At 35.6% G+C, this 19,398-nt stretch overlaps 2 protein-coding genes across 2 annotated transcripts in view; both read right to left on the bottom strand.

Moving 5' to 3' along the window:
* The window catches only part of LOC107085110, a 5,385-nt gene extending 2,526 nt beyond the window's left edge, over positions 1-2,859 (bottom strand). The window contains exons 1-2 of the mRNA XM_015375267.1: positions 2,817-2,859; positions 434-619 (exon numbers count right to left, since the gene is read on the bottom strand). Of these exons, the coding sequence (XP_015230753.1) occupies positions 434-619; positions 2,817-2,859 (229 nt within the window). The remainder of the gene's footprint in view (positions 1-433; positions 620-2,816) is intronic.
* Positions 2,860-8,650: 5,791 nt separating this feature from the next.
* LOC107085103 (endophilin-B1-like) overlaps positions 8,651-19,398 on the bottom strand; it is a 14,595-nt gene continuing 3,847 nt past the window's right edge. The window contains exons 3-10 of the mRNA XM_015375260.1: positions 17,072-17,200; positions 15,248-15,381; positions 15,071-15,163; positions 14,881-14,964; positions 14,772-14,795; positions 13,804-13,893; positions 13,611-13,711; positions 8,651-12,767 (exon numbers count right to left, since the gene is read on the bottom strand). Of these exons, the coding sequence (XP_015230746.1) occupies positions 12,224-12,767; positions 13,611-13,711; positions 13,804-13,893; positions 14,772-14,795; positions 14,881-14,964; positions 15,071-15,163; positions 15,248-15,381; positions 17,072-17,200 (1,199 nt within the window). The 3' untranslated portion in view covers positions 8,651-12,223. The remainder of the gene's footprint in view (positions 12,768-13,610; positions 13,712-13,803; positions 13,894-14,771; positions 14,796-14,880; positions 14,965-15,070; positions 15,164-15,247; positions 15,382-17,071; positions 17,201-19,398) is intronic.

Here is a 19,398-nt window from a genome sequence, read left to right as displayed (position 1 = left end):
TATATATATATATATATATATATATATATATATATTTTTTTTTTTTTTTTTTCCAAATCAAAAGAAAGAAGGCAGCTTCCTATTATAACTAACTATAACTATAGCTCTTTAATATTACTCGTAAATCCAAGTTTAGTAATTTGAGGTTTATCATTTTACCAGGAGAAAGTTAGAACAATATCTTTGCTGGTAAGGTTGTACCTACAGCAAAAATAAGAAAATATAGGTAACATAATTTACAGGTTGTTTAAATATGTTTTTTTTATTTGTAAACATTATAACTAAGAAATCTATCCCTAGCTCTTTCATTAGCCTCGCCTTATTGATCCTGAATTCTCCTTTGAGATGCTCAGCTGGTAAGCATCATTGGTTGCCAGCCATTAAAACAGATTACAGAAAAAAATAAGCAAATGGACTAATTAACAAAACTCACCCTGCTGGTCCAGAGAGATCTCATTGCCATAGTCGTCTGCAAAGCCGTCATCAAAGTCATTTTCATTTGCATGCAAAGATGAAATAGCANACTCACCCTGCTGGTCCAGAGAGATCTCATTGCCATAGTCGTCTGCAAAGCCGTCATCAAAGTCATTTTCATTTGCATGCAAAGATGAAATAGCAGCTGCGAGCACACACAACACACCCCTAAACACATACATGATATAGCTTTGATTTCTGTTTTATATTTATAATCTTTTGAATATATAATTTGAGTAGATTCACTCCAGCCGCTCTCTTTCTCAGGAAGACCAGTCTTTTTGTGTTAAGCTCTGTTTAATGAGCCAACCTTTGCAGTGCCTGACTTATAAACTCTACAAGAGGGAAAAGGGAGGCAGAACACTGAGGAGGGTGTGTGTAGAGTAAGGGCTGAGTAATGCTTCCATGGAGGTACTGTTAAAAGTCACACTGACAAGGACATGAAGCCATTATGGAGGTGGGGCAAATAGGTAACCAGGGAAAAACTGAACCAAATGTAGAGGAGAAAGGCAAAGGAAATGTTTTAAACTTTTTTAACTTAACAAAATTATGTATGGATTTCAAAGAAAAATATTCATACCCCTGCATGATTTAGATTAACTATATTTTTTTATTTCACCAACTCATTTCTTCTGACAAGAAATAATAAGTTTTGGGAGTGTAATAATAAATAATAAATCCTTAAGCATAAACTCCTACCTAAATCTAATAGAAAATCTGTAGCTGATGATGGTGATGGAAACATCAAACATTTGGACCTCATCACATTATGATCAGCATTGACAGAAAGTAGAGCTCTTCTGATTGCGAATTATTCATCTTCATGTCAACTTTAAGAAAATCTAAATAAACAGACCCCTACTCCCCCCCATCTCAAATAACTATTTGTTTGTACCATTACTTTATCTTTTTTTTGACAGATACCCATCTAACCTCCAACCAGAAACAAGCTATGTCATCAGATGAATATAATTATTCATCCAAACCATCAGGAGTATGACAGCATTTGGCTTTGCTGTATGTAAAACTGTCTGGGTTGGTTTTAGTTTGTCTCTAAAATTCAGTAAAAGTGTCATTTTAGAGGCACGGCTTTTTTTCATACATTTCTAACTGAAAACTTTGCCAATGGCTAAATAAATCTAAAGCTATAAATTATTTGACTTGCTGACAGTTATGTGTGTAAATGCTTTTAATTTCTGCCTAATTCTTAAGATTTTGTTGTTTTTCCCATTAAACAATTACGTTCCTTGTCATAGTTAAAAGGAGAGCTCAATTCTATCATGTTCTCTGGTCCTATTACCTTAATTGGCATATCTTTTAATAGATTTACATCAGTATAAATTGTTAATTTACATCCATACCAATACTTTTTTTTTCTTTTATCTGGCTGGATATCTAGCTAAAATTGGCTGGATTTTCTGTTGAGCCTGGCAATATTTTCTAGCAAAATATGTGTTTTCTTGTTTAAACCATTTGCCCCTCTGGGATCACATCATATTTTTTAACCAGATTCAAATAACATTATTTTAACATAATGTTGGCCTCTTTATGTAGGGGCCAGAAGAGAATATTTAAGTTTGGGGATATTCAGGAGTGATGTTGGCTTTGAGCAGATAGACTTTGGCCTTTTCTGTACTAATATTGATGCTCTAGAGTAGAGGTCACAGATTAGCGGACCACGGTCCGGATCCAGACCCAACCTGATTAAAACATTTATAAATTATTGCATGTTGTCCGATGGCAGTGTCTGCTTGTCCTGTTTGTATGGTAAAGCCCTCCAGAGCACCCGGGACCAGGCTGCACGTGATACAAATGAGCCAATGAGCTGTCAGTCTGGGTTGCTGCTGCTAGCTGTTTTTAGACACAGCAGACAAACCTGTGGCAAGCCGGGCGATGGGAAAGAAGGAGAAGACGATGAGAAAAAAAAAAGCAGAGCGTGGACTGCTGGAAGAACTGTGGTGAACTGGTGACAGAAAAGTGTGCTCAAAGATGACCCTGCACATGTTGAGTATGTTTGGCTCAACCTGCTGCTGTGAAGCAGGATTCTCCACCATGAACAGAATCAAAAATAAATATTGATCTATGCTCAAAATGAGCACCTTGATATGTGCTTGACAATGGCTTTGTCTCCATTCAAATCCAGGTTTAAAGCCTTGCAAGGCAGCCTAAAGCCCACTGTGAACTTTAAGCCATAAAAAAAGAAAGAAAAAAAACTGTCAGTTCAGGTGCTATAAAAGATATGAATAAGGAAATTGTCTATATACCAAACTGAACAATTGTTCTTCTCTACTTCAAAAAACATGATTTTAAAATGATGATTTTTTAATGTTTTTTTTATTTACCCTGAAGGAAGTAGAAAAAACCCATTTTGTCCAGGAACTCCATGGGGTTCTTTGTTGGGACGTATTGTTTTCTCTCTAATGTCAGATTAGATAGGAACAAGAGCCGGATCAATTCATACAGTGTTGAACATAAAGCAGCAGTAGCATCGAAGCTTGAGCAATATCCAAGCCACAAACACTTTTCAATTGATTTCATTTTTTTATTTCATGAAAATATCATTTTCTTGTCCAGTTTATTTTTCATCATTTCTTTTAATAAATCACTTGCTCCAAAAATAGAATCTTGCTGCTCTCTGTCGTCATGGTTATCTCAGGTTTTTAAAAACTTTGTTTCACTAACTTTGAATAAAAAATTGTTGCTAAGCTACGTGTTAAAACTTTATTTTTGGCTTCCTTTATGTTCAGCTTAGTTGACCAAAAGAATGGTCAGCTGTCCTTGATCTTGTCATCACAGGGCTGTGGTTCAGCAGGTGCTTGGTTTTTTAGCTGCAGAAGCAGAATGAGAAGCGGAAATGTGCTGATCATTTCTTTCTGCAGGCTTGTAATGCTGCACATGTCAGCATGTGTGTCCGATCGTCATAGTCTAGATGGCTGGGTATACCTGTCGCAGAGGGAGGAACCTGGGAAAATGCTGGCAGATTTATATGAGGAAGAGCGAGAACCTGCAGGAAGCAGCAAAGAAAGAGGAGAGAGGAAGAAAAGGTACAAAAGGTCAGGCACAATGTGACCAACATTTTCAACCAGCACATGCATTGTCCAGGATTCTTTATAAAAATATATATACATACTGTATAGCTCCCTTCACTACGATAGCCATATATAAAACAAATTACATTTAATCACTTTTAGAGGAGATCTTATCAGTAAAAAGCATCTAGATGTAAGTAAATTAATTTTAGTTTGCTATAGAATGCTTGTGAACTATCAGGGCCATCAGGAACAGAGCAACATTTTATCAAGCTTTGAGCAAAGCAGAGATCAAAGGATACCTCTGAAAAAAAAAAGATATGCTTGTTCTTATAGGTGGGAACTCTGCCTTTATACAGGAAGGCATAAAGGAAAGCTTTTGTTCACAGAGATCTATAAAAGGTCTTATTTACAGTGTTATGTAAGCTATGTAGGGGAAACAGCACGTGGACAAAGGTGTTATGGTCAGATGAGACCAAACATTCATCTATCATGTAAAGAACATCACCCTGAAGATATAAGCAGGGAACAGGGAAACATGGGTAGCAGCATTGAATTGTTGGTACTATTTTCTTCAGACGAAACAGCAAATCAGATTATGGGAAGTTGTATGGAGTAAATACTGCAGAATAAAGAAAGAAAATCTGTCAGAGGTAGGGAAAGCCTTGGGATTCCTAATCCAGCTTAAAAAAAGCCCTACACCAGGGGTCCCAACCTTTTTAAGGCCAAGAGCTACTTCATGGCTACCAATACTAACTTCTGATCTGAAGGGATCAGCATTCATCTAAACTGCATACATAATAAACATATTTTCATTGGGAGGGAGGGATAGAAGGATGGAGGGAGGGAATGAAGAAAGAAAAGAAGAAAGGATGTAGGGAGGGAAGGAAAGAAGGAAGAGGGGAGGGGGGAAGAATGAAAAGAATGAAGGAGGGATGGAGGAAGGAATGAATGGAGGAAAAAAGGAAGGAAGGAAGAGAGAATTTGCAGGACTGGAGGAATTAAGGATGGAAGGAAGGAATGGAGGAAGGAATTGAGGAAGAATGGATGGAAGGAAGGAAGGAAGGACAGAGAGAAGGAAGAACTTGAGGAAGGATGGAAGGAAGGAGGGAAACAGGAAGGGATAAGCGTTCACCTTAACTTCATGCATAATAAACATATTTTTATTGTTACTTTTAATTCCTACTTGTCATTATTGCATTGTTATTTTGAAATTTCTATAAATGCTTGAATACTCTCTGTGAATAAAATAATGAAATGCTCTATAAATGATTTAAAAAGAAGAGCAACAGAATAAAATAAAAATTTCCATCTTAGCCCACTGGTAAATTTGGCTGTTTTCAGAAGATGCTGTAGGCATCCCATGAGGCCCCTAAGGGCCCCTTGGAGCCCATGGGAATCACATTGATGACCCCTGTCTTACACAAACACTGGGAACTACAAGGAAATGGTTCTGGTCAAACAGATTAATGTATTAGAATTGTCTAGTCAAAGTCCAGATCGAAATCCATTGGAGAATCATTGTCTTTAACTTGATTTCCACAGATGTTCTGCTTTATTTAATAAAATCGAAAAGGTCATAGCAAAAAATATTCCAAAAGTGTCCACATGAACTGCCTTCAACTTTCTATTAAATTATTTTTCCACAAGGCCAACATATTATTTCACCTACGTTCTGTGCCTACCATTCAGCTGGAAGCATTTCCAAATGGTTAGTTGCAAATGAAGGCATCTTAAAAAAATAAGGTTAAAAAAGAAAAATATAACACAGCAAGTCAGACCGGGGGATGTGAATCTCTGCATTTTACTGGCAAAAATTATAGGAGAGAAAGTAGGACAGTGGGAGTTGTCAGGCAGAACTCACATTAGCTGTTAGAAGCAGATGTAAAACATCACCAGGACCTCACTGGTGAACGAACCAAATACTAATGTGACAAACAGAGCCAGCACAAGCCAGTTACTATGTGGTATTTTTGGGTGTTTCCCCGTTTGTCCAGAGTGTGTAGGATGGGGAGGGACAGAAACAATAAAGAATAAATACATAAATAAAACAGTCTACTGATGAAAGGTGGAGTATGTGAGGTCTACATTTATTGAAATGACTCAGCTCTTGACTCAATGATTATGAAGAACAATGACAACTCAAACAAAGCAAAGAGAGACATGGCGGATTGGGACAAACCATTAACATATACCTCTGTATCAGACTGCCACTCTGGCTCTCTGAACAAAGACCCTTAACCCCTGATTGCTCCCCGTGCCCCGCACAGTGGCAGCTCACTGCTCCCTAAAGAGGATGGGTTAAATGCAGAGACTTCATTTCTCCATTGTGAGATCAATATATTCTTTAAATAGTGTGGTCATTTTATTAATTTTCCCTCAAACTGGAATCAATGTTTAAAAAAACAAATTTAATTAAATATATAGTTAATACTTAAGGATAATTGATGCTCTATGCAAAGCTTTATACAAAGATTTTTTTTCCATACAGTCTTGCTTAACTCAGCTCTGCTCTTGACTGTCTAATATAAAAGATAATCACACCAGTTGTGCTTTTTAAAATATTACACTTATAATTTGCATAAATAACAATGAAATTGGTAGGAAGCAAAAGATAAATATCCAAAGAAGTTTGCATAATGTTAAAAAGAGATTTTGTTGAAGATTTTTAGGCTTTAGTACTAAGCTTTTTTTGACAGAAATTTATCAGCATTTTCATTTTGACTTGACAATATTCTCTCACTTATCCTTCCAGACGTTCTCCAAACCAGATTATGACATTCCTGTTATAAAGGCCTCTTCAGCTTTCTGTTTTATTCTGTTAAATTCTTGGCTCTAGCAAGGTAGAAAACATATCTTCTCCTCCCAAAACTGGTACATGTTTGGCTCACTCTGATGCTGAAAAATATAACACATACAATGTTTAGCTTTGGCTTTCGGCCAAAGCTTAATGCTATTTGCATAAATTCTTAATTTCTACCGTTTAAAAAAAAAACCCCAGATACATCTGAAGAGAAACAAATCTAAAATGATGCTCATATCACTAAGGGAAGGACTTCTGTCTTTTGATTCTACTCCTTACTCTTTATATACACCATAGGAGAATGCTGGAACTCAAAGAGCCCAATCATTGTTGGAACAGCTTCATTAGTATTGCTCTTGGCGTGTTGAGATCCCCCATGACAAGTTTCTAACCGCCATTTCTGATTATTTGGAAAGCTTATCCAGTTTTTGCAACATCAATCTCGTCCAGTATGTCTTCCAATTACTGACTCAATGTTGGCCAGAGTCCACGGTTGCTATAAACTCATCCAGGAGTAATTGCTGCAAGTCAGTGACTCCATGCAATCTGTAGTGTTTCTAAAACAGTTTCTTTTTTCACTAATTGAAATAACCTGAGCTTTACTGCTTTGTTACACTGCAAAAACGATCTAGAAATAAGTAAAAATTTCTTATATTACTGTAAATGTATTTCCACTTAGATTAAGTAGGTAAATAAGATGATTTGCCAATGGAATGGGTATTTCTTCCCTTAAAATAAGATAATTAGATAATATACACTTGAAATAAGACAATGCAATTGTTTTTTCTTATTATAAATGTAAATTGTCTTGTTCCATTGGCAAAGTTTCTTACTTTCCTACTTAATTTAAGAACAAATGCATTTTTTTTTCGGAAAAAAAAAATAATTACGGTATTTAGATTTAATTTTTTTTGCAGTGCAGATAACTAGAATCAAACTCGAGCTATGTTACTGTTTTCTCTTCTTTTGTGAAGTCTTAACAATAGGTTGTGTATTAGCGCTTTATAAGAGTACTGAAGGCACTGGGGTCTTTATTGCATCATAGTACAAAAATATTGTGTGGAACATATTTTCTCTTATAGAAACTGATTGGAAATATTGGAATTGCTTGGTAAAAGAAAAATGCAAAAAATTTCAAGTAGAAGAGTGTTTTCTTTTTAACTTATAATTGTCTTTAATCAGGCTTCAAGCACTTTACAAAAAAATGATATATTGAGGTTGTTATTGGGAGGTAAGGAAGTTTGACACTCAAATGCAGTTAAAATTTCTTACTCCGTACTAAGATGAATAATTTTTGGACACAGAGAAAACAGATTACCTACTTTTGAATATTTACACACGCTTGTTCATGAGGGTTCATTTTAATTTACAAAGAAATAACCTTACATTAATCTGGAACCTATGTTTAATGGCTAAGAAAGGAAAAAATAATAAATACATGAGCAGATGTCTGAAACCACAGCTAACATTGATATATTCAGAAAAAAAGCTCATATTAGGAGTAACAACAATCTAGTGTTCGACTGCTTCTTGATAGGACTGCATGTGTTCTCCATTTGCTAAAGAAATGTATTTGGTTTTCCTTTGAAACTGTTCCAAGATGAAATTTACAGTTCTACTTTGAAGCAATATAGGATATTTAAACCTTCATTGGCTAACAGAAGGTTTTTATACTTTTATTGTGGTAGATCAACACAGAGAAATGCATAATTTTGAATTAGAGAAAATTGGAAGAATGTTTTTTTTTAAAAACATAGTGACAAATAAAAACCTGAAAAGTGTGCTGGGTCTTTTTTTATTCAACCTCTTTACTGCTTAACTCCTAAATAGAACCCAGTGCAACCAAATTCTTTGCAGACCATGTTTTTTTTTTTTAACAGACATGCAAAAATAGGTTGTAAAAAGCATTAAGAGGACAGAATAATTGTGTGGAAGAAGGACAATGAAACTTTTTCAGTGTCAAGGGAACTTAACCTTACGAACATCCATGGACAGATCACCCCGGTTATAAAACACGGTGGTGGCAGAATAATGCCATAGAGATGTTTTACACTCAGGGAGGTTAGGGCAGCTGGTCAGAGTTGATAAGGAGATTAATGAATATAAATATGTAAGACGCTGAAAAGTAGCAAATAGAATCTTTACTATGTTCTGAATCAGGGAGTGTGGACACACCAGCAAATTAGTTTTTAGATTTCTAAAATCAAGCATTTTCTATCACTTTTACTTTATAATTTTTGCAACTTTTTGCTGGTCCATCACATAAAATCCTAATAAAATACACAATCTGTGGTTGTAACATTAAAACAATGTCAAAACTTGGACATTTGGCATTTTTAGCATTTTACTTTTTATACGTTTATTTAACATAACAAAAATCAGGTCAACTTAGAAACTTCACTTGAAAAAATATACTAGAATAAAAAGGAAATATCAGTATTCAAACTATTTCCTCCATCTGATCTGCTGACCTAGATGAGGAAAACATGTCATCTTTTTAGTATTTTCTCCTCCCTGAATGACGCTGAACTAGACCACAGCAAACACCGGCTCTGTTATCTGCTGATGGAAAGGATGACATTCTGATTATGGAGGCATGAAAAGAAGTTGGAAGTGTGAAAGGAACTTGTTTCAGGTTAGCGGAAATATACCATGGACAGATTGAAGAGCTTCTATTCTTGTTTAGTGACTCATTTGAGACCAAGAGAGGCTGAAATATTTCCTTGTGAATCTGAGCAGATGCTGGATATTTGGGCCTCTAAAAGCTTATTCACTGGTGTGATATAAGCGTCAACAACAGGCCATGACAGATTGTTGCCACACATTCTGTCTGATCAAGTCAATTTGTTTGGAAATTAAAGGAGTCATCAGCAGGATGACCAAACTAGTTTTTTTTGGATTCTGCTTCCATGGTTGTATATGTTAATGCCATCGTGTGTCGTGCTTAAACAGACCTCATTAGAGTGCTATGTGAACCAAAGCAGTGCAACTGTTTTTTAACAAGCACTTTCCAGAAACAACCTCGGCTGTGAAGAACCTCAGAACTTGGTCTGGTATGACATCACTGCAGGTTTTGTTTCTTCATCTTTAAACTGGTGCTGACATCAGCTCAACAAAGCACATAAATTATGTTTCAAACCAGCAGGAGGTGGAAGATAAGTACTTTTACTACCAAGCTCTAAATATGTTTATTCACTGTGACAAAGGTTTTTTTTTCAAGCCGGAGAAAGCAGAGTGTGTTCCCATTTAAGGTCCCAAATTTGGCCTGAAATCACAAGGAGGCAGAAGAAGAAAATCAACATCTGGATATGAAAACCCATTTTTCATTCATCATGGGGGTGGGTGGGGGTTAAGCGGGTTGTAAAGCCATGATTGGGCAACAATAATACAGAAAAATCGAGCCTGTGTATAAAGAAGCACAAAGGTCCAAGTCAGGCGAGTCTATTTTCACCTCTTGTGGCTCAACAAGACGGATAAACGTAAACACAGGAGGCAGTTTCATATGGAAAATGACCTCAGCTTAAAGAAACATGAGTCAACAACAGAAAAAGTGACATACATCTTTAGGCAGCTCTTTTAAAGGTGTCACAGCGCTGGAAAACTCTGACATACAAGAACTTTAACACACGTACACAAAGTTACATTTGGCACAATGCCTGGGATACATCTCTATATCAACTCAGCTTTCCCTTTTTTTAAAAACACCAATCATACATGGCTAGGCTACACCTAAATGCATTTATCCTGGCACTAAATCAAAGTTAAAAAAACAAATATATTTTAGACCAAAAAAAGTCAAAATATGAGAGAGGGTTACATATTAATCAATGACGACCATATTTGCTATTTTCTGTCAAAGCAGATCAGAGAAAAAACACCTTAAGGATACAAAAGGAGTCCTTTGAGCCACCTGAAAGGGAAAAAACAGTCATAGAGGTTTTTGTTTTTTTGCAATTTTTTTTCAGAGGGTCAAATTTAATATAAAAAAAGAAAATTATTGAAAGGATTGCCAGAGCCAGCAAAAATTATGATAAATTTATTTGGGGAAAGAAATTAGACTTACCGTAAACCCCACTGTGAGACAACCCAAACCCCTTCATTGCTGAACTATTTAAATGGAGCCATATTAGAAGAAAATGGCAAATGTTTTCTCTATTAGTGTATAAAGGATCTCACTCCTTAAAAATATCTCTTTGGTTCTTTATAGATTCACTTATTTTACAGTTCGTTTAATTTTTCTTTAAATCAGGGCATGATGTGTTGCTTTTTGATATTTGCAAGCCTACTTCATGCTTCCTGATGGGATCTATTTAAGTGACACCCTGATTGACAACATTAGAGACAAAATCTTTCCAAAGATCATCTGAGTTTTAGTTAGTCCATCACATCAAAATAAAATATAGAATCTCTGGCTGTAACATGTAAAATAATGTCAGATATTGGATATTTGTCAAGATTAGCATTGTAGAAATGGGCTCATTGGGCTTAATGAAACCGAGGTGCTCTTTTGCCCTAGCACTATGAAACAATAGGAGTCTGGGCATAATGAGAGAAGCAACCATGGGCTGATGGTGGAAGATCCAACTCAGGCTATGCTCAGGTTTTTAACAACTCTTGCAGAGTCAGCAGCTGGATCATGTAGGCGGCTGCAGATATTTGAGAGCAAACATAATAAAAGAAAATTACATTTGATTTTACTTTTGATGCAAGTATGAAACATTTGCCAACTTTCCATTTCTTATTAAAGGACCTTCCTAAAATTTATCTCCAAACATTCCCTATTCATGATAATTAGCTAAAACAGCAACTTCAGATGTTCTTAGCATCAGAGCCAAATAAATGGCAGACTCCATAACAGCATTCTCACTTCCTTTGGAACCTCCATCTATAGAACTAGGCTCTGGGGGTGACTTCTTATAACCAAACTTGATGGAAGAAAACTAAACCCACAGGTATAAGACCAATGACAATTCATCCCTGTGGTAAATTACAGGAAGAATTGGTTAATTGTGAAGTATATTGTACCTCCCTGAGAAAGAGGGCGGCCAGCTGACATAAAGTTACTGCTCTAAGGCAAAATTTCTGCAGACTGTCGCCTGCCTTCCTCTTCATAGCTAGCTAACATGGACCGATGTCCTCCCTATTGACTATTTGTTCCCTTTGAAACATCATTACTTCGGTTAAACTCAGCTGCTTTGTGTAGCTTTATATTACATGGAAATAAAATACATATGTTGCTTCTCAAGCCAAAACAAAACGAAAAAGAAAAGCAGTTGTAAAAAAAAAAAAAAAATGCTGAAATAAATACAGAAAGGTATTGCATTCACCTAAAAAAAGTTGATCTGTTTTTCTGAATTAACGGAATTAATGAGTCGAATACATATATAAGTTAAAAGTTTTGGAATTAATGAGATAATTTTCTTTAAAAAAAAAAATGTAAAAGCGCTGTTATTCTGAACTAACAACAAACTGGAGAAAAGAAGAAAGCAAGCATATCATGAGTAGCAAAGTCAATAAACTAATAGTGATCACATCTACATAACTAAGAGACGAGAATTTCCCAGTGTCCCAGTTCTTAAAGGAAGCAAAAAGGAATTAAACTCAAACGGGACATGTTGAAGCTTCTCTGACGGAAAAGCATCTTTTGCTTAGAAATCTGCAAAGCCAACAATAACATGAAATCACAGCAGCATCATTAATTTATAAGAGACCGATTTCTTCTTTTTCTAGGTGAATGCAATACGCTTCTGTATATGAGCCCTCTGAATAAATGCTTTTATAATTGTTATAATCCCACGTCTGACAAGTTACTGTAAACTGTATCTTTCAAGTTTACTTGGAAATAAACCCGCTGCAGCTCCAGATAGTGTCAGTACCACAACAACCCTGAAAAGATGCCTTCTCTATTAGTGACTGGCTACTCATAATTGGAAGTAGTGATGTCAGGAGCTTCAGAGGCTCCTGGATCTGCCGTCTGGGTCTCATTTGGGATTGCACTGGATTGAGGGGAAGGGGGTGTTGGGGCTAATGTTGTCAAACTAGTACCATTGGTTAATTTGGCTGTGGCAGACTGTGAAAAATCCCTGGAAGAAGGCAAAATGTTGGATTCCAGATCATTCGTTGATGAAACCTCCTCTGGTTGGTCTGTAAATGGCTGACTTTTATCCGCTGATTGCTGACCTCTTGATTGGCTGGTAGAGCAGAAGGTGTTGTTGTTATTATTGCTGTTTGTTTGATCAGGTGAAAGAACAGTTGAGGAGGAAACAGTTTCAGTTTTAGGAGAAGCAGTTACAGTCCATGATTCCTGGTCAAAGTCTGGTAGCTGGCGAGCTGCTGTAGGAACTAGAGTGATCTGGTCCAACCCAACAGACTCAGCAGCTACGCGGCTGCCTGTCGACAGGCCGTTAAGCTCGTTACAAACTGCTGACTGCCAGTTATTGGAGCAAAAGACAGCTGGAATCCTGAAAGTTAAAGGGGAGAAATCTGAATTATAATAAAATATTAATTACACCACAATAATATCATTGTTTTCTATGTGAGGCCTTAAGAAATAGTTTTTATTGATTTATATTTTCTGGGATTAATACATGTTCTTTATATGTTCAGTTTTAGCAGCAATTGTGTAATAAAAATGTTTTTTTTCCTAAAATCTCATGCAGCCTAAAATGTGTAGCAGTTTTAGCTTTACAACCTTAACATTTTGATGAGGAATATTTCTTAAGGCTCTAAGTCAAGGAAAACTACCTACAAGTAAGTTTCTGTGAAAACCTGAGAACCTTTAGAAATTAAATAAATAAAATCTTCATTTTACATAACTGTTAATTTAAGTCATTGTTTTTGCTATAGCCCTCTGTATTTATTTGTCTATCCTCATCCCCCAATACATCTTCCTACACCTTATTTAATTGATTTTATTTTTCTATTGTATATACTGTGTCTAAACATCCTCTATTTTCTTGTATGTGCAATTTTTCCTGCTACTGGAAATACAATTTCCCAAAGGGAGTAATCCCAAGGGATTAATAAAGTCAAGTCTAAGTCTCTAAGTCTATTTTATAAGCTTGGAGAGATTTTTGGCCTGCCAGAAATAAAGTCTAAAGAAGTTAAAAGTCGTCTAAAACTTTACCACACTACTGCAGCTGACCCGAAATGTAAACAAGATGCAATGGAGTTTCTATTTCAAGTCCCAGGTTTCTAAATATAATAAAGAAGTGTACATTTTTTACTCCTATTATTATTTAAATACAACAGTCATCATTAATATTGCATGATAAAACTGTTATTAGTAATGGTATTTTGCTAACCTGGCGAGCTGGCTTTGAAGCTCCTGAGCATGTTGGTTGCACTGAGCAAAAAAAGCTGCCTGACCGTCTACAAAGTCAGTCAAGCTCCGCATGTGGTTTGTCTGAGGAAAAACATCAACACAACATCTGATACTCCAGTAAGAGAAACACATTCCCATTTATGCTGTGTCTGCAGGAACTCTGGCTAACATACGTGCGTGTTGCCGATTCCTGCCAGGCTCCGACTCATGATTTCTGACTGCCGATCGAAAAGACTCTGACAGATTCTCAGCTCCATCTCAGCCTGCTCACACAAACGCAAATCATTGGTGGGCACCGTGCCCGTCCAGCTCACTTCATCTCTATGACAACATCTAGAAGAGTACTGTGTTGCAGCTGTTCTTTCAGTATTTTTTTATTTCTACAAATCAGCTTCTTTTCACTCATTTGATGAAAATCATACAATTTCTAATCTTTCTGCAAAAGAAGTCAGACCCAGAGTTTCATGTTTGTCAACATATAACAACAAACTTCAACTTTAATTCTTTATTTTTTATTTCATATGAAAGTTAAGATAAAACAATGTATTGAAGTTAAAGCATGAGTTTAAACCTTTTTTTAATAAAGTTTGAAAAACATTGGCATACATTAGTATTCAACCCTACAAATAAATACTTTATATTTTACTGGAATTTCTAACCTTGCCAAAGCTTCTACTTTTCATCTATGCCTGACTTTGACTGGACCATTTTAAGACCTGATTAAATTTGAATTTAAACCCTTGTTGGATATTGAAAATATTTCAGCTGTATTTACTCTAACCTATCTCCCCTGCCCCTGTTGAAGAAAATTATCTACACAGCATGATGCTGCCATCACCCTGTTTCACTGCTGATCTGCATTTTGCATATAGAACAAAATAGTTTTTTTTTTCTCTCTCATCTAAGCAAAGATAATTCATCGTAAAATGCACAACCTATCTGCTGACTGTTCAACCTGAGCTGTAGGACACTGCAGCACCTCTACAGTTATAATCATGTTTAAAACAAAAAATAGAGATAAACACACTAAGATTTAAGGGTTCTAAGTTGACTCTTTGGTTTTGGATTGTTTAATTGATTATGCAACTTAAAGTTTATTACCTAATCTGTCAGACCTGCCAGTGTTTATAGATGTTTGTACCTGAGAGATTTCCTGGGCCCATATCTGTTTGGAGAAAGCAGAACAATTATTATTTCAAAGGCCAAACTGTAGTTTCATTTGTTTTATTTTTCTACAACAAACATCTGACCTTCAGCCATTTAACATGCAGGAAGTTGAACATGTAGGAGACATGAGACAGGTAGTCCTCATCCAGTGGGTTTGAATTCATGTTCTAAATAAAATAAGAAAACAAAGATAGCAGAGACAGAATGGAAATGGGAATGTTACAAAAAAATGGTTCCTTCTTTTTTTGTATCATAAGCAAAGCCGCCACTCACTCGGGCCTCTCTGTCGGCTTCGTGAGCTTTCCTCAGTCTGGTCTTGGCAATATCCAAATCCAAACGCTTGTTAAGCAGCATCTTCCGCTCACTCTGTTAAAGCGTTTACAATGACAGTGATTCAGAACCTAAACAACCGGACAGAGGGCGTGTATGTGTCAGGGCGGTGTAATTCACCTGGATGACTTTGTATTCCCCCTCTGTGAAACTCTTCAGAGGTGTGAGAAAGTGAATATTGGTGCATTCTGCAAACTTCCTCTCAGCTTCTCCCAGCTGCTTCTGGGTCTCTCCGCACCTCAGCAGAGCTGTTCCTGTATGCAAACATAAGGTGGGTACATGAAAGTCTTTCCAACCCTTTTCAAACACCAGTTTTATGTGATGCAAACCTGAGACACAGATAAATCATTTGTGCAACCTTTAATAACACAGTAACGCCCCTATACATAGCACTATGAGGTTATTTAAATTAACACCAATTATTCTGTAATGAAATGAGACAGAAATCCTGCAGAAGATAAAATAACATGATTTCCAACCTAATTATATTTACCATTTATTTAAAATGTGTCAAATTGATTACAATAGTTATTGAAACCTTAATGTATTCTGAACAGCTTCTTGCATGTTTTAACTGGAATTTCAATTATTTATCTTTGGCAATTCTCTCAGATTCTTGATGGGACGCCAACATGGAGCTCAAGGAAACGTTAATAATGCTTCCAGACAGCAGAAACATGTCAATCTGCCAGAAGTGTTAATAATTGTGGACTTAACTGCATCACCTGCATTGTTGAAATAGAAAGTGTGAACATCTTGTAAAGGAAGAAACATAACAGAAAAAAAAGGCAGCAGTAACTGGTTGTATGAGCAGAAATGTTTAACTCATTTCCATTTTCAGTCTTCTGGATTTCACCTGACATCAATCATAAGACATCTTGTTAACCTGTGAATGGTTCAACTATCCTCATGGGACGGTCCCCACATTTGGATGCCATTGAACCTTAGGTTGCAGACAGGACAAAAGAAGGTTAAAAGGATCTATCAGTAAAAAAATTCAGTCAGGAAAACAATATTTAATAAAGTCCCCTGCATGCATGAATAAATGCAGAAAATATGGCAAACAGGGATGTGAATCAAACAACATATTTTCCCTGACTGATAAAAGATAAAATGTAAATTGGTGAGAGGGGAGCTCAGAGCCTGACAGCAACACTGATGGAACCAAAGATCACCCTGTTAGTACCAGATTTCACCAAATAGAAATGAGTGAAAATTCCTAAACCCTGTGGAAGAATGTGTTCAGGTCAGATGAAATCAATGCTGAAGACAAAACCTATCAGAAAAGCATAATTAAAACAACAGCTTACCAGAATGTAACATGGTGGTGGCGACATCATGCTTTTCTATTTGTTGTTTTTCCACTTCAGAGGACGTTAGACTTTATGACAAGATTGATTAAATTACCAACTATTATAAACTCCATTTAGCTACAAATGTGAAGGTGATTAAGCATCACAGTGAGTCAAAGCATGTCTGAATCCAAAGACTTCTGCAGAAGTTCATTTAAGTTTCAGAACTTAGCCAAAACTAAATCTGAGAGTAAAATGTATGAGGTTACCTACAGAAGGCTCTTAGCAACAGATGTCCTTGTACGTAGTCTGGTAGATCCTGAGGACGGACCAAATAAGAAAGAATCCTGACATTGAATTAAAGTCCGTCTCAACTCTATATTATTTTAAGAATTTTTATTGTTATTATAAACCCATAATGAACTTTTGGAAATGCCACACAATTTGCAGCAAAAAATGAAAAACACTTGTAGAAAAAAATTTATATATACATAGAAATTAAGTATGTAGAGTGAACATAAAGTGCAGCGAGTGCCAGTCCAGAAATGGGCTGATTGTCTGTTCATGTTCATTTTTTTAGTGTATTTGTGACTCTGTTTATGTGGCAGGGGTTGTTGCAAAATAGTAGAAACAGATGCACAAGCAGACTTACCATAGGGGGTGTTTGATCCAATCTCCAGTCCAGCCTGGGTCATTTGCTCTCCCAGTACCTCGTGTGCACGGGGTCGAGTTGGGGCGTTCCATTCCAGATGCTCGTACAGCCGGTCCTCTAATCGAGCTCCTGTGTGTCAAATGTAAAAAAGAATTAATAAATAAAAGAATAAAAACATACTTTTTAAATCTAAATATGTTATTCTTATATGTCAACTTTCCTTTTGTTCAGTTACAAAAAAAGAATCAATATTCTGAATTGGAGCTAAATACTCTCTGAATATTAGAATTGACATTTTATGAAGCTTTATCCTTATTTCCCCTGGCAGCTCAATGGACCACTTTCCTGACAAAGAGCAGGCTGTATCCACTCATAACTCCATTAGCTGAAGAAATTGAATGCAGGAAAAAAAAAAAGATATCTATTCATCTTTAAAAACCGATTACAGTCAGAGCAAACAGGCAAATTCAGAAAAGATGGAGGCACTACAGAGTAAACACTGATTTACAGCCAAGCAGGAGGTTTATATAAACTGTTATTATTTTCATGACTAGGTGACTCCAGACTTATTCTTCACAAACAAGTTAATTATATTTATGTGTAAATTTGGAAAGATAGCATATAAATTGTTTTTGTAAATGCAAATTTGAAGAAAATGATATCCAGAGGTGAAATGTATTTATGAAAATATGGTTTTTAAAGTTACTCTTCTTTTTTTTCTCATATTTTATAATTTCAGATAAACAATCGTTTTATTTCTCTTTTCAAATTGCATTTTACAGATCACATCCTCTTCACTAATAGGGCAGGCAGGCCCCCAAAGAAAGTTTGAAAATATAAAATCCACAAAAAATAAATAAAACCAAATAAGAAATGTTTCTTATTTTTTTTAAATAAAATCAAAGAAAACAGAAGTTACACTCAAAAACCTTTTTTTTTTTTTTTTTTTTTTTTTTTTAAATAGGAAGACATTTAAACATTCCATGTCTGGATTGCATCTATTTTTCTTCAAATTTCTATTTAAAAAAATGTGTTTTTTGCATGCAAAAATAACTGAATACAATTATGGGTAGCACTGCTGCCTTGCAGCTAGAAGGTTCTGGGTTTGATTCTGAATCTGTATGATCTGGTGAATTGTAAAGTGCCTTGAGATGACATGTGTTTTGAATTGGCGCTATAGAAATAAACTGAATTGAATGGTTGTTTGAAAGAAGATGGATGGATGAATTCACTCTATACTAAAGCAGCAAATAATTGCACTTACTACTTGACTTTTAATGTTTTTTCACAACCCAAATGTGGTCACAATTAGCAATGCCAGTGCACACATTGCAGATATGAGGCCTATATGGAGAAGGATGAGTGAGAAGAGAAATGAGCTTCTCTGTTAGTGTGAAAATGTTTTAAATTACCAAAAAAAAAAAAAAAAAAAAAAAAAAAAAAAAGCCAAGACCAATGGATGACTTGGAACATCAAACACAGTGGCAGCCTGTCAAGGTCATTGTTTAAAATTCTTTACATAATGTCACTGAGCTGTCACTTCATTTCTATTTAATAATTGGAAAACTTTGTTTTAATTAATATTTTTAAAGATTATTTTTAGGCTATAGTGGTCTTTATTTTGTTATTTTTGATAGTATGGAGAAGGGCTAAAACAATTAATCGGATTAATTGTGATTAATCAATCTTTGAAATAATCAGCAACAAATTTAGCAATCACTTACTCGTTAACTGGATGATAGAGACTCTAAAACATGCCTTCAGCTGACAGAGTACCCTACTTCGAGCAGTAACTACATTAAGATTGCAAAAAATATATATACAAACATTTTGTATTTAAGATAAAAAAAGATGTTTGTCTGTCGATATGCTCTATCCTCAAGTGGAAAAGTTTTAGTTTCACTTGGTTTAATTTCATAAAAAGTCTTCTTTAAGGAAACTTTGACTGACCTATTATTATGCAATTTATAAAAAAAATAAAATAAAAAATCAACTAACAACAAACAAATGCAGGGGCTTGGTTCCAGGTACTTAGAGATTTACTTCCATACAGAGAGCCCCTATTCTGATCTTCAGCTACCACAGAATACATGTCAGATTAAATAATACTACTTATACTTCAGCGATAGTATGGAGGTGTTACTTTATTGTATCTCTTATACTATATCCTTTGGTTGTGCTGTTCTTTTTACATCTCTTTGCAGGTGATAAAGCAGACTGAAGATGTTTCATCATCATCTCCCTCTTATCTCCTCTTTCTTTCATCTTTTCTCCTTTTTTCCTGTTTTTCCTTTCCTGTTCTACTTTCTTTTTTTTATTTATTTATT

Source organism: Cyprinodon variegatus, unplaced genomic scaffold, assembly GCF_000732505.1.
Source record: "Cyprinodon variegatus isolate N-32 unplaced genomic scaffold, C_variegatus-1.0 Scaffold116, whole genome shotgun sequence".
Classification (NCBI taxonomy): Eukaryota; Metazoa; Chordata; class Actinopteri; order Cyprinodontiformes; family Cyprinodontidae; genus Cyprinodon; species Cyprinodon variegatus.
This window is presented reverse-complemented; position numbering and strand designations above follow the sequence as displayed.